General features: G+C 46.7%; 1 protein-coding gene and 1 long non-coding RNA gene across 10 annotated transcripts in view; one reads left to right on the top strand and one right to left on the bottom strand.

The window, feature by feature from the left end:
* Window positions 1-13,393, top strand: part of SLC4A4 (solute carrier family 4 member 4) — a 187,948-nt gene that overhangs the window by 38,049 nt on the left and 136,506 nt on the right. For 6 of the 9 annotated variants that reach the window (XM_081924842.1, XM_081924835.1, XM_081924841.1 and 3 more), the window contains exon 1: window positions 4,647-5,375. In XM_081924842.1, the coding sequence (XP_081780968.1) occupies window positions 5,198-5,375 (178 nt within the window). In that variant the 5' untranslated portion in view covers window positions 4,647-5,197. Of the gene's footprint in view, window positions 1-4,646; window positions 5,376-13,393 lie in introns of those variants that run through there. The other 3 variants (XM_081924839.1, XM_081924837.1, XM_081924840.1) reach the window with 1 other exon arrangement.
* Window positions 8,168-13,393, bottom strand: part of LOC309377840 — a 60,077-nt gene continuing 54,851 nt past the window's right edge. Inside the window, exon 4 of the long non-coding RNA XR_014171715.1 lies at window positions 8,168-9,667. This is a non-coding gene — a long non-coding RNA (uncharacterized lncRNA). The remainder of the gene's footprint in view (window positions 9,668-13,393) is intronic.

Here is a 13,393-nt window from a genome sequence, read left to right as displayed (position 1 = left end):
TACAAATGGACATTTTGAGAGGGATTTTTTTTTTTAAAATGTATATTTTCTTTTGCACAGATTAATATGGAAACGAGACAGGGCAGGCTTAGAATTGAACACATGGAAAGCTGACATGGGCTGAATATAGCCCGGTCCATCCATTCCTACATTTAATAAACTATGTTAGAAAAATATTTATAGCTTGCAGACTTTTGTCTATAGAGCAGTAGCATCTGAAGAAGAACCATTTCCCCTCTCTCCTTCCCTGTGCTTGCCCCAGATCTCCTCTGAAGGGTCAGGGGAAACTCAAGAGCAGCACATGGGATGAAGGAGAGAGCAGATCGTTCCATCGGTCAAGCAGAACCTTAATTCATTTGTACATACTTTTGTTTTGACTCTGGTCCAGAGTCTTCTGAGCCATATAGCAGCTTGATTTACATATAGCACAAAAACGTGGTTATAAAGCATGGATCCACATGGATCCCCAGGATTTTTGCTTTGCGTCACCCCAAATTCATCATCAGATCATATAGCATGTCCATGGCTATAGCCTGCACCAAAAAAATCACGCACCCACTTTTCGTGGGTGCAAAAACATGGTTACAAAGCATGGATCCACATGGATTTTTGCATTGGGCTACCCCAAACTGACTGTCAGATCACTTGTCTGTGGCCACAGCATGAACCACAAAAATCATACATCCACTGTTTCGTTCAGAATATTTTTTTTTCTTGTTTTCCTCCTCTAAAAACTAGGTGCGTCTTATGGTCAGGTGCATCTTATGGAGCAAAAAATACGGTAATACTAAGCTGTGGTTTGTTAGAGTTGTCCCACAGACAGTTGAAACAAATCATGGTTTAATTTCTCAAAAGTTTGGTTTTTATTAGACAGGTGAACCCACCTGCCTACAGAACCTCTGTTTTGTTGGGATTCAGTCTCTGTTAATTAGCCCCAGACCATTACAGCCTACAGATTCAAATAACCCATTGACCCACTGAAATACAGCTGGATGTCATAAGCACACAGCCCTGCAAAATCTCCTGATGAGCTCGTCCAGTGGCTTCATGAAGATGTTAATGCCATGATGTGTGCGCTCGTGGGATCCCACAGCACAAATGCCGTGGGACTGAGCAGAAGTCAGGGCCTTCTGGAATTAGCCCTGTAGGTACGGAGCGGGAACATAGCAAACACAATCAGAGGAAACTCCCAAAACAGTGGAAATCATGTACAAAAAGATCTATCAAACAGCAAGAACTTTCATAATAAACCAAGGCTGATAGTATCAGCAGCTGCCAAGAGAACAAAGAGAATCAAAAGGGACATGCTACCCTTCCCCTCTCCTGACTGAGGTCACCCATCAGAGTGACCAAGGCTGTTTGAGCGCTGATGCTTGAAACAAGATTAGATATACTACTTTTTCCAGACATGCTTGGAGATGTCCTGCCACCATTGTCTTCAGCATCTTGTCCGTTTTCCCAGAGCACAGCTTTGAGAAGAGGACCGAGGAGATGGGGCCTAAGTTACCTGCTGCCATTCTGCAAAGTTGAAATGGAAGCTGCAAATTCCATTGTCCTCCATTGCTCCTTTTTTTTGCCATTCATTTAGCCATTGTGGGGTGCAGTGTGGGACCAGATTTTGCCTCTTCAGTTCAAGATGCTGATCCCTAGTGTATGGCAATATGCGAAACAGTCCTGCTATCCGTGGGTTTGAGAAGTATGCAGCACAATCCTACTCGCATCTACTTGGAAGTAAATCCCATTAAGTGGGAATAAAGCTGGCCTGGATTCAGCTGGGCAGATGCGATAGCGGAATCCGGCACGCTTCCCACTACCGCAGTTGGACTTTCTCCACTTCTCCTTAAGGTAAAGGTAAAGGTACCCCTGCCCATATGGGCCAGTCTTGCCAAACTCTAGGGTTGTGCGCTCATCTCACTCTAGAGGCTGGGAGCCAGTGCTGTCCACAGACACTTCCGGGTCACGTGGCCAGCGTAACAAGCTGCATCTGGCGAGCCAGCGCAGCACACGGAAACGCCTTTTACCTTCCCGCTGGTAAGCGGCCTCTATTTATCTACTTGAACCCGGGGGTGCTTTTGAACTGCTAGGTTGGCAGGCGCTGGGACCGAACGACGAGAGTGCACTCCGCCGCGGGGATTCGAACCGCCGACCATGCGATCGGCAAGTCCTGGGTGCTGAGGTTTTACCCACAGCGCCACCTGCGTCCCCCCCACTTCTCCTTGCACCCCTGCAAATTGTCTTGGGGTGGGTGGGAGAACCCCCAGAACAGTATGCAGTGGGAGGCGAGGGGAGATTGTTTGAGCTTGTGCTGACGGAACAAGCATAATAGAGCAACGCTGAATTCCTCTCTTGGTGTTTTAGCCAAGCCCCACTTACTACAGCCCAAATACTGATATTGATGCACAGGAAAGATGAGTCTATGGTCCCCTTTAGTTAGTAGATTGAAGATATGATAGCGCTTGCAACTTATGAATGGATTGCTTACAGACGTAGGTTTTGTATGGCATTTACAATGATATTTGAAATGTGTTTATACAAAACTTAGTAAAGGTAAAGGGACCCCTGATCATTAGGTCCACTCATGGCTGAGGGAGCCAGCATACAGCTGGCCAGCATGACTAAGCCACTTCTGGCGAACCAGAGCAGCACACAGAAATGCCGTTTACCTTCCCGCTGGAGCGGTACCTATTTATCTACTTGCACTTTCGAACTGCTAGGTTGGCAGGAGCAGGGACCGAGCAACGGAGCTCACCCCGTTGTGGGGATTCAAACTGCCAACCTTCTGATCGGCAAGTCCTAGGTTCTGTGGTTTAACTCACAGTGCCACCTGTGTCCCTATACAAAACTTAGTAGGTTGTAAATAACCACATATTTTTAGTAACACTTATATACCTATACACTAGATAAGCATATATTAAATTGTAGTTGTTTGCCTTTACAGTCATACCTTTACAAATGCTTCAGGTTGCATTTTTTTGGGTAATGGACCCGCCAAAACCCGCACACATGTGCAGAAGCGCCAATTTGCAAACCGCACATGCACAGACGTGGCACTGCAAGTTGCGAAAGCTGCAGGTTGCGAATGTGCCTCCTGTATGGATCATGTTCGCAACCCGAGTGCCCACTGTATAGTGATATATTATAACTTTCCGTTTCATTTCCTTTTCGTGCACTTTTCATTTTCGCTTTATTCTGTGCAATTTTCAATAACCTTTTTAAAGCAATAAAGCAATACACCGAAATCTCCCCCCTCCCTTCCTTGGTGCAAAATCTAGAAAATGTTTATTAGGGCTTATACAAACACCAATATATTGGTATTATATTGTATTAGCGAGCAATTTTAACCATGTTCCCCACAAACCTGGCAGTGCTTTGTGGAAGTCTGCCCTGCCACATACGGTAAGTGGGACCGAAAATGACCGGGGATGGGGGGGGAGGCAGATCTCTGCTTCATCCTGTAGCTGCCATTGTAATCAGGCCCAGATTGGGTCTGATCCCGTCACGTCATGGCAGTGGGGCCAGCTTTCAATCCAATGGATTCTGAGCTGCCTAATCCCTGTTCTAGGGAAGCTCCATTTTTTGGGGTGTGTGTGTGTTTGGTCCTCACCAGTGGCACTTCCACTTGCCCACAGATTCAGTGTGTGGAGGGAGACACTCCCATCCAGTCGATCATCAACTCCTGCCCAGCGCAACGATGGTTCATTTATTATTATTTATTGCATTGTATTGTATCCCACCCTTTCCCCAGCCAAGGAGCTCAACAGGTGGCGTCCCCCTACCCATTTAATCCCACAACAACCTTGTGAGGTAGGCTGGGCTGAGAGGCAATGACCTGCCCGAAGGTCACCTGGCGGCCGAGTGGGGATTTGAACTCAAGTCCTAGTCTGACACTTTAACCATCACCCCACACTGGCCATCTCTGGGTTGCTCTGCCCAACTGCTAGCCTAACATCAATTAAATTCATCACCACCACCAACAATTCATTTATTTATTTGTATCCCACACAACTGAATGGGTTGCCCCAGCCACTCTGGGCTGCTTCCAAACATAGTACAGTGGTACCTCGGATTAAGTACTTAATTTGTTCCAGAGGTCCGTTCTTAACCTGAAACTGTTCTTAACCTGAGGTACCACTTTAGCTAATGGGGCCTCCCGCTGCCACTGCGCCGCCGCTGCACAATTTCTGTTCTCATCCTGAAGCAAAGTTCTTAACCCGAGCTACTATTTCTGGGTTAGTGGAGTCTGTAACCTGAAGCGTATGTAACCCGAGGTACCACAGTAAAACCTAAAAAGCTTCCCTATACAGGACTGCCTTCAGATGTCTCCTAATATATAATTGCTCATCTCCTTGACATCCTTCCACGGGGAGGGCGCCACTACCGAGAAGGCCCTCTGCCTGATTCCTTGTAGCTTCACTTCTCGCATTGTGGGAACCGCCAGAAGGCCGTTCGTGCTGGACCTCGGTGTCCTAGTAAAATCATTCTGCCCAGCGCATGAAGCATGCTTTCTTTCTATGCACGCATGCTTGGAAGAGAACGGGAAGTGTCTCTTGTGGGAAACCTTTTAAGCCAGTTGTTGTTGTTGTTAAAAGGGGGAGGGGAAAAATAAATCAATGAATGGAATTGAAAACTGTTGCAGTCTCAATCGACAAGATACACATGCTTGAGAGGGAGGGAACTGGAGAAGAACGATAGGTGGGTGACCGTCCGAGATATGCAAATGAGCCTGGCGCTCTGACTTGCTGGAGCTTGCTGGTCCCTGGATAATCCTCAGATGTCAGATTTCCGTAAGGCTAACATGTGACACGCAGCTTTGCCTTGCAGTGAAGAAGTGTGCTTTGCTGGTATTAAGGGGGCTGGCGGGAGCATCGGCCCCGTCTGTGGGTTTGCACGCATCTGCCGCCGCCTTTTCCTAGACGATGCGCGCCTCTCTGTGGACGGCTACCTTGCGTGGGGTTTTTTTTAAAACGTGAATGCTTCCGCCAGCGGCTCTAGCCCCTCTTCCTCTTCGCGGCATCTCTTTAATTAAAAAGAAAAGGAAGGAGAAGACAAAAGCCTTCTAGTTGCAAGCACCCTTTCCCCTCTCCCACCTGCCCCATCTTGCGATGCCCCGTCGAGATTAGGAGCTGAGCGCCGTGGGGGGAAGCTGCATGAAGGAGTGGCGAGCCCAGAGTGAAAGGCGACCCTGCTCTCTTGTAACATGAACAATAGCCTGCAAGTGAATCTGCCCAGGAGCTGGGCCAATTCGAGCGGCTCCCTCCAGGAGAAGTCTGAACACTCTTTCTTCCTTTTCTACTACTACAGGATGGAGGATGAGGCGGTCTTGGACAGAGGGGCCTCTTTCCTGAAGCATGTGTGCGACGACGAGGAGGTGGAAGGTAAGGAACCGTCCCTCGTTTCTTTGTGTCTTGGTTTCGTGAATGGATCAAAGGTTGCCCCTTTCATGATCCAGAGGCATTATGGGATGGGGAAGTCTCCTTACCGGCTGAACTGCACTTGGGAATGAATGGGGGAGTGTTCATTAATAATGGAGAGTTTTGTTTTGAGAACGTCTATGGGGTGTTTCTAAGTGCCAGGCTTTTCTACGCTTCCGAGTTAATGCATACTTGGTTCTCATGCAGTTCTGGCTTTTGATGTGTGGAATACTTATCAGTGCTTAGCGAATCGCTGCTCCGTAAAGGATAATGCAGACGGCAAGGCGTTTAGCGAGCCTGATGCTAAACGAGGCCGGCAGAGCTGGCTCTGAAAGGGAGGCCTTGGGAGGGGCAGAGGCGGGGGCCTCTCTAAGAGGATCACTTCTTTTCTTTCCTGAGGGATTCTTTCAGATCAGGACACGACTTTTCATGACGGAAGGCTTTCTCTCCGGTCCACTCCCACTTAAAACTTCACAGAGTAGAGCGGCAGAGAAGTTTTCCCTTTTGCCTTTCCACAAAGGCGGAAAGGAAGCATACCTGTCAATCTGCAAAACGTTTTTAAGTGCCATGCGTTGGTAGATTTTTCGCATGACTCTTGAAAGTTCCTGGAGAGAGGGGTAGCGCTTTCAGATTCCATGGGCCAGCCTTAAACTTTGGATTTGCATGGAAGCCAGCCCAATGAGCTCAATGAGGGCTTGTGGACACATGAAGTTCCTGCAGGGAAAAATTAGTAATCCCCCCCCCCAAAAAAAAACTTCTGGGAAGGGTCTGTTGCTGAAAATATTCCTGTTGTGCGTTCATTTGCTTTTTAACAAACAAAAAAGCCAAAAAAACCCCTTAAAACTGATTTCATTAACTGTTTCTCATGGATTTAAAAGCCCAGAGTCAATGCCAAACTAACTCTGGTGGGCAGTCAGAGTTTGGGGAACATCTCTAGTAACACCGTTTAGAAAATAAATGCATTTATTTATTTATTTATTTATTATCTTTGCTGTTGTGGATACTCATACCAACCGCTTTCACGCCAGCAATTTTATTTATTTATTTATTTTTTAAAAAATAACTTTCATGCGTAGAATGACTTGTTTTGCCAAATGGGTTGATAGAACGAGGGATATATTGCGAGCGACATTTTCCTGCGCTGGCAAAACATGCACGCTGAAATATGAGATTTGACAGTATTATGATAACATTTGCACCCCTTCCTTCCTCTAAGGAATGCAGGCTGCTGTTCGTGGGATTGCCTCGTTTTATTATGATAGCAACTTTGAGAGGCAGCTTAAGGCTAGATTGGGCAGCCTTCCTGAAGGCACCAGAAGAGTGAGGCCTTGTAATGACAGACAAAGTGGGTGGGGTCCCTTGCAAGACCCTGTCCTTAGGTTGACCCCAAGGTGAGTCCCCTCCAGCAACTCCACTGGGCCCAGACTTTTCATAGATGCTGCCTCCTGCAACATACTCACTTGACAGAGAGCAGTAGGACTTTCCTTTATGGATCACTGAATCACAGAGTTGAAAGGGATCCTGAGGGCTATCTACCGCAACCCCTTGTAATGCAGGAATCTCAGCTAAAGCATCCATGCCAGATGGCTACCTAACCTCTGCTTAAAAACCTCCAAGGAAGGAGAGTCCACCATCAAACAGCTATTTCTGTCAGAAAGTTCTTCCTGATGTTTAGTTGAAATCTCCTTTTTTTGTGTGTAACTTGAATCAATTGGTTTGGGTCTTACCCTCCAGAGCAGGAGAAAACAAGCTTGCTCCACCCTCCATGTGACAGCCCTTGCGATATTTGAAGATGTTATTGTGTCTCCTCTGAACCTCCTCTTTTCCAGGCTAAACAGACTCCATCATCCCTAACTAATCACCAAATGAGTCCAAAACATCTGGGAAGTCACAGTTTCCCCACAACCCTGTTAAAAGGGCATAGGATGTCAATCAAATAAACCACAGGCTGGTTTTCCTTAAGTGCCACCAAAGTAGCATTTATAAAACCCACCAGAAGGCAAACCTCAGTTTTGGGGCTCCTCTTCAGTCTTTTAATTCAGGTGTGGGGAACTGGACCGAGCTGCATCCTTATTTCCACACACACCTTTTGGCCAAATTTGACAGGTGGGCGGACTCACCCACATGCTGACAATCAGCTGATCGTTGGCGGTCGGGAAACCTTATGTGCCACATCTACAAAGTGTTGCTGATGCTTGGGGAAGTCCTATGTGTAACACTTCAAGGGCACTGACTGTCAGCTGATTGTTGCTGTTCACCTACCAAGCTTATGGTAGTGAGAAGTTCCTACCAAAGTGAACACCTGCGCACTGCTTTTCCTCACAGGGGCTGCTACTCCTTGAGGAAATGTACCTTCTTGGTTGCCCAGAAGATGCTGTTTTGGAAACTTGAATATCCTCCTTCATAATAAGAATTTCATTATTTATATCCCGCCCCCCTGACTGGGTTGCTCCATTCACTCTCCAACGTGTATAAAAATATAATAAAACATGACATGTTAAAAGACTTCCTTAAACAGGGCTGCCTTCAGATGTCTTCAGAAAGTCATGTAATTGGTTATCTCCTTGTCATCTGATGGGAGGGTGTTCCATAAGGAGGGTGCCACTACCAAGGAGGCCCTCTGCCTGGTTCCCTGTAGCTTTACTTCTTGCAGTGATGGAACCAGCAGAAGACCCTTGGAGGAGGACCTCAGTGTCAGGGTTTATTTTATTTTATTTATACCCTGTCCTCCCCTGCCAAGACTGGGCTCAGGGTGGCTATCATCAGATATAAAAGCAATTGATTAAAATACAACTTAAAAACAAGATTAAAATGCAGCCTCATTTCAGTGGAAACCCAGATCAAAAACTGTTTGGGGGGAGAAAACATCAAATCTTCACCAAGGCCAACTATCCAGACTGGTCGTACATGGGCCAGGAAAAAAAGCCAGGGAAGTCCCCAAATAGGGGTTCCATCACAGAAGGAATAGGAAAGAGGGGGAGGGGATCAGGCTGGTTCCAAGCCAAAGGCCAGGCGGAACAACTCTGTCTTACAGGCCCTGCGGAAAGAATTCAGATCCCGCAGGGCCCTGGTCTCATGAGACAGAGCGTTCCACCAGGCCGGAGCCAGTGTTGAAAAGGCCCTGGCCCTGGTTGAGGCTAATCTGACTTCCTTAGGGCCCGGGACCTCTAGAGTGTTGCTATTTATGGACCTTAAGGTCCTCCACAGGGCATACCAGGAGAGGGTCCTAGGCCGCAAAGGGCTTTAAAGGTCAAAACCAGCACCTTAAACCTGACCCTGTACTCCACATTGAATGATGGTGATGGAGACGCTCCTTCGGGTTTACAGGGCAGAGGCTGTCTAGGGCTTTAAAGGTCAGCAACAACACTTTGAAATGTGCTTGGAAATATCCTTCCTTAGAAACACTTTCCTCTGGAGCCCACCTTGTTGATAGCTTGTTCCTTTCGGAACTTGAATGCCCCACTGTCGGCTCCTGCCTTCTGAAGGGGTTTTAGTCCTAGTCCTCACACATGGTCCCTACTGAATTAGAGTAAAAGTGTTCAGAGAGGTTCCTGGCCTGGTTCTTAACAGAGGGTGTCATGGCAGGAGCAAGTTTACCCCCTCCTTGGCTTCTTGGTACATTCCTTCCTTGAGAGGCCAAATAGTCTTAAATCCTGAACTTGGTGGAGCTTCAGATGTGTTTTACAAGATAAAACATTTTTGCCCTAAGAAATGGAAAGCATTTCAGAGCTCCACCTTTATCCTTTCGAGATAAGCCTTTGGCTCAGCAAACGTGAATTCCTGTGAAAGTTGTGGCAGCCTCTATGACTTCATAGGGGAGTGGAGAAATCGAGATTTCTCATCTGACAGCTCAATTACTGGAATTTTAAAGGAAGCGGGAAGGGGGTCCCGGAGGGCTTGTCCATTCATATTTTTTTTTGTACCTGTAATAGACAGATGTTCAGCAGTTGCTCAAATTTTCTTTCTCGAGGGTTAATTAGAACACTCTGCAGGATGGAAAATGGATTAACACGACTCCCATTAACGCAGATGGAAGTTAGCCACAAATTATGAGCAATTTTTGTGTGTATAGTGCATTCATCAGACTGAGTGCTTTAGAGATAAGTTTATCTTACTTGCCTTCTCAGCAACTGCAGGGGATTATTGTTTCTCTGTGGTTCCAATTCACGATATTGAATGCAATATTGGAGTTGGGGCTGCCTCCATCTTTTTCTGGTGTTGTAATTAGGGGCTGGATTCTAGGCCAAATCCTGTCTCTGGAGGACAAGAGAACTGTGTGAAACTAAGTGACAACAGGCAAGCCTGGGGTGGAATGGGAGAAAGGACCATTTGACCTCCACCTCTTATTTTCATTCACAAAATAGCCATCATAGTTGCTGACCAGGAACATGCTGTCTGGACCTGAAACGTTGCATTTAGAAAGCCGGTAGCAAGCTTTTCTTCATGGAAACGACTTTCCTTTTAAAAATCCAAACTCCTGTCCTACTGTCTACATTTCCTGTTTTTATTTTAAACATTTGGGGATTCTAGAGTTCCAGTATCTCAGGTTAAGTAAGACTGCTGTTGCAAAACATTTAGGTACACGCAATAATCATGACATGTCAGGAACAAAAAATGATAATGACATTAGACAATGCGCACCATCGTTTCGGACAGAAACAATACCCCCCACAGTTTAACAAGCTATAGATTGTTTAATTGGTCAAAGGCAGGGGTCAGCAAACGTTTTCAGCAGGGGGCCGGTCCACTGTCCCTCAGACCTTGTGTGGGGCCGGACTATATTTTGGGGAAAAAAGAAGAACAAATTCCTATTTCCCAGAAATAACCCAGAAATGCAATGTAAAAACACGCCGATTCCCGGACCGTCCATTGGCCGGATTTAGAAGGTGATTGGGCCGGATCTGGCCCCCGGGCCTTAGTTTGCCTACCCATGGTCAAAGGCCTGGGAGAAGAGGAATGCTTTGCTTGGCGCTTAAAGATATGTAAGCCCCCCAGGGGAAAGAGCCACTGCAGAAAAGGCTCTGTATGTGTGTTGTTGTTATTGTTTGTTAATATGTTATGTATTTTCGTGGTGTTATGTTGCAAACCGCCCTGTGATCCTTGGATGAAGGGTGGTATAGAAATTTAACAAAAAAATAAACAAAAAAAGCAAAAAGAAAATGGTGCTGTCAAAAGCCATGAAAATGCACCCAGAGTTGAAAAATTGGCTTCTGTATCTCCCTCCCCATACCCTATTGTGGTCCCCCTGTAATGGAAGCCTTTATATTTATATATATATTTTTTTTTTGGGGGGGGGCGTTAAATAGAAGCTCAGAAAAATTCAGTGTGGTCCAATTTCAAATTTCATCCCTACCTTTAAAAGCTTGCCTTTTAAAGTAGGATCCAAGTCGCGCTTGCTTGATCAGAGCAGGGATCATGGCAATGCAAGCCTGATGGCTTCTCTAACCTCTCACACTCTCAAAGGAAGGAAAGCAGATTAGATGCCTGGGAGTGCGAATCTAGCAACAGGTTTACAAGCGATGAATGAAAGGACTGCCCCAATCCCCTCAGAAGTGCTTTTCTATCTCTGCCTTGACTGCATTGCAATGGTTGCTCATCCGCTTCCAGTTTAAGGGGCTAACTCTGATATGTAACTCCCTCAGTATAGGAGCATAGGAAGCTGCCTTATGCGGAGTCCCAGCTAGCTCAGTATTATTATTATTATTATTATTATTAGTACACAATATTAAGAAGCAGTTTTAAACAACTTGCAATCACAAAATAAGGTGGGTGCTAAAAATATTCACCTCAACTTATGTAAGGTAGCCTTCCTTACATTTACTCAGGCTGAGGATAGGATGGAGGTGTGTAATGAGTTAGTGACAACACTAACTTAAGTTTTAGATATAGGGGTTTAGGGGTGGGTGGTGTTTTTTTGTTGGGTTTTTTTGGTATTGAACCCTGCTTGAATCTTGTATATATGCCAACAAAAGTTTGAGAAGGGACGTGGGTTGCTCTGTGGTCTAAACCACTGAGCCTAGGGCTTGCCGATCAGAAGGTCGGTGGTTCAAATCTCCGTGATGGGGTGAGCTCCCGTTGCTCGGTCCCAGCTCCTGCTAACCTAGCAGTTCGAAAGCACGTCAAGTGCAAGTAGTTAAATAGGTACCACTCTGGCGGGAAGGTTAACGGCGTTTCCGTGTGCTGCTCTGGTTCACCAGAAGTGGCTTAGTCATGTTGGCCACATGACCTGGAAGCTGTCTGCGGACAAACGCCGGCTCCTTCGGCCTATAGAGCGAGATGAGTGCTGCAACCCCAGTCGTCTACGACTGGACCTAACGGTCAGGGGTACCTTTAACTTTTTAAAAGTTTGAGAATCTGAAAATCTAAACCTCAAGTGGCAAAGATCAGGGTGAAGAGGCATGCCTTTAGTATTCTCTGGTAGCTGCACAACAAAGGCACCAGGCACACCTCTGTGGTAAGGGAGTTCCGTAGGTTAGGGGCTGCCACAGAGAAGGCCCTCTCCCAGGCCTCCCCTTCCTGAGCCTCTAACAGTGAAGGAACTACCTGGAGAGCCCCGTCTGCTAATTTCATCACACGAGAGGGTCTGTAGGGATGGGGGTGGTCTTCCAGATATTGCTCCATCTAGTTCAGTATTGTCTACACTGGCTGGCAGTGGCTCTCCAGGGTTTCAAGACAGAGTCTTTCCCTTTCTGGAGATTCCAGGAATTGAACCTGACAACTTCTGTGGATAGAACAAGCATGAATGTATTACAGATCAAGTGTTGTGCAAGCCACAGTTTGGTGCTAAATGGGTGTAACAAGTAGTTCTGTGTAAGAAATGGGGTGAGAGAGGCATGCGTTTTGGAGCACAGGGTTTAAACTGGTCGTGTGGGTCAGAAAAGCTGTCCCCCGACCTTCTCCTCTCTTCCCCTCCTCCCTTTAGTATCAGACCGTCTTGCAAGCCAAAGTCTTCTGGCGTGTTCTTGCATGTCACGAAAGTCTTCAGAGGTCATTTATATAAAAGATTACACTGGTCTTTGGAAGACACTTGCGCTTCAAAGACCTGATTAGAAATGATCAGGCTATTCTGCTGTCGCATACTTGATAAGACGTGGCCCCCCCCTTCTTATCCTTTTCATCGTCCATAAAAGGTTTAATTATAACTTTGAGATAAGTGCTGAATCCCCACTTAGATTTCCCAGTCTCGATAAGCTAGAGAACTTGTGAAATAAGGGTTAGTGGAAACTGGTGGTTCTGATATGTTTTATATAACCCAGGGGTGGTGGGATGGACTCCCTTGATTATTCATCAGCCTTTTGTTTCCCCTCCACTGCTTCAGCCTCGGAGTTTGAACTGCTTCCCTATCACAGACTCTTTCTACTCACTAAACCCTGTTGCCCTTTCAGCATCTGGCCCTTCCTCCCAATCTTCTCCCTCTGACCTCTCCTCTGTGCCCCACCACCAATCCCCCGACTCTGGGCCTTCCTCCTCTGGAGTTTCCCTTGGGGGTTTCCTTCCACCACTCCTCTTTGTCCAGCAAGTCCCTGACAGCCATGTTGGCTGGGGCAGGTGGGAGTTGGAGTACCAACATCTAGAAGGCCAAAGGTTCCCTGTCCTCTAGACGAACACTGGAGAGAAGAACGAACCATGCGGCATCATGTAGACCAAGGAGACCAAACATGAGTCCCCTTCCTAGCACAACCTCATGAGACTACCTTTCAAGGGTGGGCTTGAGCCAATGCACAACAGTCCCAACCATCCAATTTCCATCCTCACTAGGTGACCTGGAAGGATCGAAAGCTTCTAAGGCAGTGGTTCTCAACCTGTGGGTCCCTAGATGTTGTTGGACTACAACTCCCATCACCCCTGAGTTCTGGCCTTGCTAGCTAGGAGTAATGGGAGTTGTAGTTCAACAACATCTGGGGACCCACAGGTTGAGAAAGGCTGTTCTAATGGGACCAACAGAGACACTCCCCCTATATAGCCCCTCCCAGAGGCAATCT

This window comes from Podarcis melisellensis (genome assembly GCF_964234715.1).
Source record: "Podarcis melisellensis genome assembly, chromosome: 9".
Lineage (NCBI taxonomy): Eukaryota > Metazoa > Chordata > Lepidosauria > Squamata > Lacertidae > Podarcis > Podarcis melisellensis.
Note: the sequence above shows the minus strand (reverse complement) of the source record. Positions and strands in the feature narration are given on the sequence as shown.